Source organism: Rousettus aegyptiacus, unplaced genomic scaffold, assembly GCF_014176215.1.
Source record: "Rousettus aegyptiacus isolate mRouAeg1 unplaced genomic scaffold, mRouAeg1.p scaffold_m13_p_16, whole genome shotgun sequence".
NCBI lineage: Eukaryota > Metazoa > Chordata > Mammalia > Chiroptera > Pteropodidae > Rousettus > Rousettus aegyptiacus.
The window spans coordinates 28,254,288-28,260,791 of NW_023416291.1; the positions used below are offsets into that span (position 1 = coordinate 28,254,288).

General features: G+C 48.2%; 1 protein-coding gene across 1 annotated transcript; it reads left to right on the top strand.

Moving 5' to 3' along the window:
• The first annotated feature begins 619 nt into the window (after nucleotides 1-619).
• On the top strand, nucleotides 620-5,872 carry NEFM (neurofilament medium). The gene is made up of 3 exons (XM_016148174.2): nucleotides 620-1,779; nucleotides 2,506-2,630; nucleotides 4,018-5,872. The coding sequence occupies exons 1-3, from the start codon at nucleotides 700-702 to the stop codon at nucleotides 5,360-5,362; spliced, it is 2,550 nt and encodes an 849-aa protein (XP_016003660.1). The 5' UTR covers nucleotides 620-699; the 3' UTR covers nucleotides 5,363-5,872.
• The last annotated feature ends 632 nt before the right edge of the window (nucleotides 5,873-6,504 follow it).

A 6,504-nucleotide genomic window follows, 5' to 3' on the forward strand; every position in this document is an offset into this window, starting at 1 on the left:
GGGTGGGGAAATGTAGGGGGAGGGGAGGAAGGTGAAGGAGAGAAGAAAAGGTTAGGAAGAAAAAGGTCCAGGAAGAAGGGGCTCAGAGAGAAGGGCGGAGTAAGTGGGGCTAAAGCAGCTTTAAAGCGGGAGGGCGAAGAGATGCCAAAGAGAGAGAAGTGATTAAACACAGAAAACGGGTAAGGAAAAAAGTAATGGAGAAAGAAGAGAAGAGAAAGCCATGAGTTTAAGAGTGCAGAGGGCCAAGAAAAGAGCCAGGCGGCCAGGGGGTGGGGAGAAAAGCAGCCGGAACGGCGGGAGAGTGGCAAGACAAAGAAAGGGCGTTGTGTGAATACTTGCACCGAGGGTGAAAACTGCAATCCGAAGGTGAGGAGAAATGGAGAGAAGGGGCTTGAGGGGAGACTGGTGGTCTAGAACTGAAAGAGAGCTGTGGGGAGGGGCCAGGGCCAGGGCAGCAAAGTCCGGGGTCTGATGCGGGTTGAGCCCACGTGGAGCCGGCGCTGAATCACTGTTGGGCTGTCTTTACCCCCACCCCCACCCCCACCCCCTTTCCCCTGCCGGGTGCCCGCAGTCCCCGCCTCCTCGACCGCCGCCTCCGTGGGGCGGGGCCGTAGCCCGGGACCAGCCGCCGCGGCTATAAATGGGCTGCGGCGAGGCCAGCAGAACGCTGTGACAGCCACACGCCCCGAGGCCTCCAAGATGAGCTACACGTTGGACTCGCTGGGCAACCCGTCCGCCTACCGGCGGATAACCGAAACCCGCTCCAGCTTCAGCCGTGTTAGCGGCTCCCCGTCCAGTGGCTTCCGCTCGCAGTCATGGTCTCGAGGCTCGCCCAGCACTGTGTCCTCCTCCTACAAGCGCAGCGCGCTTGGCCCGCGCCTCACCTACAGCTCGGCCATGCTCAGCTCCGCCGAGAGCAGCCTCGACTTCAGCCAGTCCTCGTCCCTGCTCAACGGCGGCTCCGTGCCGGGCGGCGACTACAAGCTGTCCCGCTCCAACGAGAAGGAGCAGCTCCAGGGGTTGAACGACCGCTTCGCCGGCTACATTGAGAAAGTGCACTACCTGGAGCAGCAGAACAAGGAGATCGAAGCGGAGATCCAGGCGCTGCGGCAGAAGCAGGCCTCGCACGCCCAGCTGGGCGACGCGTACGACCAGGAGATCCGCGAGCTGCGCGCCACTTTAGAGATGGTGAATCACGAGAAGGCTCAGGTTCAGCTGGACTCGGACCACCTGGAGGAAGACATCCACCGACTCAAGGAGCGCTTCGAGGAGGAGGCACGGCTGCGCGACGACACCGAGGCGGCCATCCGCGCGCTGCGCAAAGACATCGAGGAGGCGTCGTTGGTCAAGGTGGAGCTGGACAAGAAAGTGCAGTCGCTGCAAGATGAGGTGGCCTTCCTGCGGAGCAATCACGAGGAGGAGGTGGCCGACCTGCTGGCCCAGATCCAGGCGTCGCACATTACGGTGGAGCGCAAAGATTACCTGAAGACAGACATCTCGTCGGCGCTGAAGGAGATCCGCTCCCAGCTCGAGTGCCACTCCGACCAGAACATGCACCAGGCGGAAGAGTGGTTTAAGTGCCGCTACGCCAAGCTAACAGAGGCGGCCGAGCAGAACAAGGAGGCCATCCGCTCTGCCAAGGAAGAGATTGCCGAGTACCGGCGGCAGCTGCAGTCCAAGAGCATCGAGCTCGAGTCAGTGCGTGGCACCAAGGAGTCCCTGGAGCGGCAGCTCAGCGACATCGAGGAGCGCCACAACCACGACCTCAGCAGCTACCAGGTAGGAACCGCGGCTGCGCGGCCAGCCTGCGCCAGCGCCAGCGCCGCGCGCTCCCGACACTCAGACACGCGCCCCGGCGCGCTCTCCGCCGCGCGCCCTGGCGGCCGCCAGCCGGTCCGCGCGAGCGCGACGCACACCTGAGTCAGAGGCGCAAAGCGTCTTCGCCCCTACCCACACTCCTTCCCACCCACCAACCCCAGCTCCTAAGAGCCCTGACCTTTTTAAAATGTGCTTCTTGTCCTCAGAAGTTCTAGGTTTTGCACACTTGTAGGTTCAAAGTAGGACGTATAAATTCGAGTAGTTGATAAGGCAGCAACTTTAGGATAGCTTCTGCATGAATGCATGTGTTCTCAGCTTTTCCAGCTGCGATGTGAAGAACTCTCAAAATCGGTTTCGGCTCGAAGGGCTCAGATGGGAAGAGCCAGGTCGGCCTTGGGGTTTCCCCTTCATGTTTGTTTCCTGCTAAGATGTGTTCTGGATCCACTGCGCTCAGTGCAGTGTGTGATGTGCCCAGGAAATGTCTTAATTGATCTTATTTGTTGATTTGAGAATCCCTTAGATTTTGTAAAGGGAGGAGGAGGGGCTGGGAGCACTATTCGCGAGGTTTGCAGAGCTGGAGGGAGTCGGGAGTCGGAAGAGGGGAGAAGGGGGCGGGTAGCAAGTGGTTTGGAAAGAAACTGAGGTTTGGAAGGGGGAGACTATGGAGATTCTCTGTGTCTGTTTCAGGACACTATCCAGCAGTTGGAAAATGAGCTTCGGGGCACAAAGTGGGAAATGGCTCGTCATTTGCGAGAATACCAGGATCTTCTCAATGTCAAGATGGCTCTGGATATTGAGATCGCTGCGTACAGGTATGCTACTCACTGCGGGCGTGACCGAAATACCAACCGCATTGCGGAGGCTGTTGTGGCAGAACCTTCCTCACTTAAGTTAAATCAGGCAGATTTCCGGAGTCTTAATCAGTGCCTGTTTTCCTTTCTTAATTAAAAACAAATTATTCTAAAGAATTGAAAGTACTTTTACCACTTTTTATACAGCTTTAAAAGAGTAAGCATTAGTTGAAATTGTTTGGAATTACGTGGGATGGGGGAAGAAAAGTATCGACTAATTTCAACCCTTATGCTTAAATTTTATTTTAGTGAAAAGTGTTTTCTGAATGTTTGAAACAAAAACGGAGTTTTAGTATTTAATGTTTCATCTGGTGGTTTCAGCTTTGAAACTTTACAATGTCAAGGACAAACATCAAGATATTCAGTTTCTATGTTTCTGTCATAGCTTGCTATTGCCATCATCTGGCTGAGAAGAGCTATAGATTGTTATATTAAAATGTAGATATATTTATTTTTATAGCAATATATAGTTTAGATGTATTATATTTTATCTTAGACTGTATAATATAGACTGTGTGTAGATATAGATCATGCATAATATATATCTATATATATCTAGATCTAGAGATATAAATCTATAGATATAAATATAAATGCTAATGTAAATCGATTTACATCTATAGATGTAGATCTATAGCCAGAGAAAGAGAAAAGAGATTATAGGTCTACTAACTGACGTCACCTTGCTGTTGACTAAGTTCACAAGAGAAAGTCATTGAATAAACAGTTTTTCTGCTACCATTAAGGTCATTATAATATTATAATGAAACATTATAATTATTCAGGAAAGCTGAATAATTATATCACTGACACTTCATGATTAAAATTGCTGACCAATTTATAACTTGATACACCCATTTAGTACCTAGCTCTAATATATACATATACATATATAGCCTAAGTTCTGATATGTTAAATAGTTTTGTATGTTTTCTTGAACACTATATTTACTGAAAGAAATTTGGTATACATTCGCAAAGTCCAAATGCTCAGGAAGATCACCAAGGTTTGGGGGTGGGGGCACTAGGGAGATTCTCGCTATATCGACGTTGTACCAAATGGACGCTGCAAGGCAGAGACTTGGTGGCTGGGCCGGATTCATGGACACTCGGGCGTGGTTAGTTACAGCAGCAGGCAACTGCCGGGGGTCCCTCAGAATCGGTGTTACTGAATATGATGCAATGTACCAGTGAAACGATAGCCGGGATTCCACCAGCTTGATGGAATCCTTTATTTATGTGATTTTATTTATTCAAAAGTATCTACCGCATTCCCCACCATGTTAATGAAGCTGAGAAAGCCCAAAGAGATCTCAGTCATGTCTTGTCTTCTTTGATTCTCTCCTTAGAAAACTCCTGGAAGGTGAAGAGACCAGATTTAGCACGTTTTCAGGAAGCATCACTGGGCCCCTGTACACACACCGACAGCCCTCAGTCACAATATCCAGTAAGATTCAGAAAACCAAGGTAGAGGCACCCAAGCTAAAGGTCCAGCACAAATTTGTGGAGGAGATCATAGAGGAAACCAAAGTGGAAGATGAAAAGTCAGAAATGGAAGAGGCCCTGACTGCCATTGCAGAGGAACTGGCAATGAAAGAAGAGAAGAAGGAAGGGGAGGCAGAAGAAGAGGAAGCAGAACAAGAAGCCGAAGAAGAAGTTGTAGTGACTAAAAAGTCTCCAGTGAAAGCTACTGCTCCGGAACTTAAGGAAGAGGAAGAAGAAGAGGAAGAAGAAGATGAAGGCGCTAAATCAGACCAAGCTGAAGAAGGAGGATCCGAGAAGGAAGGTTCTAGTGAAAAAGAGGAAGGTGAGCAGGAAGAAGAAGGAGAGACAGAGGCTGAGGGTGAAGGAGAGGAAGTCGAAGCTAAGGATGAGAAGAAAACTGAGGAAAAGCGGGAAGAAGTGGCCCCCAAGACGGAGCCCGTGGCAGAAGCCAAGGTGGGAAAGCCAGAGAAAGCCAAGTCCCCCGCGCCCAAATCACCAGTGGAAGAGGTGAAGCCGAAAGCAGCTGCCGGAGCTGGGAAAGGTGAGCAGAAAGAGGAGGAAGGGAAAGTGGAGGAAGGAAAGAAAGAGCCAGCAAAGGAAGCTCCCAAGGAAGAGAAGGTGGAGAAAAAGGAGGAGAAGCCAAAAGAAGTGCCAGAGAAGAAGAAAGCCACATCCCCAGTGAAGGAGGAAGTGGTGCAAGAGGTGGTGACTGTCACCAAGTCAGTAAAGGTGAGCGTGGAGAAAGGCACCAAAGAGGAGGAGAAGCCTCAGCAGCCACAGAAGGAGAAAGCGGAAGAGGAGGGAGGGAGCGGGGAGGAAGGCAGTGATCAAGGTTCAAAGGAAACCATGAAAGAAGACATAGCCATCAACGGGGAGGTGGAAGGAAAGGAGCAAGAGCAGGAGACGAAGGAGAAAGGCAGTGGGGGAGAAGAGGAGAAGGGCGTTGTCACCAACGGGCTAGACTTGAGTCCGGCGGATGAAAAGAAGGGGGGCGACAGAAGTGAGGGAAAAGTGGTGGTGACCAAAAAGATAGAGAAAATCACCAGTGAAGGGGGAGATGGTGCTACCAAATACATCACTAAGTCTGTCACCGTCACTCAAAAGGTCGAAGAGCATGAGGAGTCCTTTGAGGAGAAACTAGTGTCTACTAAAAAGGTAGAGAAGGTCACTTCACACGCCATAGTAAAGGAAGTCTCCCAGAACGACTAATAATTTGAGTCCATTGCAAAAAGGTTAAGCCATATGACAATTTCAAAATGCATGTGATTGACAGCTTCAAAACAGAACGGGTTCTCCCATGGGGGCTCCAGACATTGTATTTTCTTTGTGCAATATGAGGGAACTGCATGCAAGCTCAGGATGCTCCCTCCTCAGTCTTTGGGGGGGTTCAAATGCATGATATTGTATGTACCTGGGGAATTGGCCAATTTACTAAGCTGTTGGAAGGGGGGCACTCAGAGGGGGGATGTCATGAGATGTATTATGCAAAGAACCAACTGAGCCAAAAATGATAAATGAAACACAGAACTCTCTTAGCCTTAAGAAAGCTATATATGAATAATTATGTTTACCTCACTGGTGCATTTAAAATGGACTTTTGTTCATGGGAGAACCTCGTTGACATGCACAGTTTGCAGCCTTTCATTGATTGATGTTAAACAGTCAAAGCAGTACTTGCTCAATAAAGGTCATATTGGAAACATAGTCGATTGCTTGTTAATGTCATTTTAAAGGGAAATTTCCACTACCTGACCCTTTCTTTCCCAAAAGTAGATTATTTGGGAGATTATAAGTGACCTGCATTTCTTATTACTATGTCTGTGAGAGTGAATCCTGGGAAAACATAATCAACGAAAACTTTTTCAGTTGTCAGAATCTTTACTTACCATAACCTTCATCCAAAATTTTTCAAATCATATTTTTGAAGTAAAAATAAAAGCTTCAGAGAAAGAGGTAAAATTGGTGGGATGGAAGTCTTCAATCTCCAGATGTTTCAATCCCAAACCAGAACTCAGGGAATCTCAAGGTTAGAGGGACAATAAAGGAATCCTTACTTGGAGTTGGGACACAAAGAACTTGGTGGCATTTATAACAATGTGTCCAGAAGAAGCAGGACTTAAATTACTAATAGTCCTAACAAAAAATATCCAGTCTCAGTTGCGTGGTTCTGCTTTACACACACACACATCTGTAGCACTGATTCCTTATATGGTTGATGGAGATTTATAATTCTAGTGTTTTATAATTTGGGAAAATAATGTCAAAAATAAATAAAATACTTCACTTAGAAAAATAAAAACAGATTCTCTGATATAAGCACTCCAAATCAAAAAAAAATTTTTTTTTAAAGG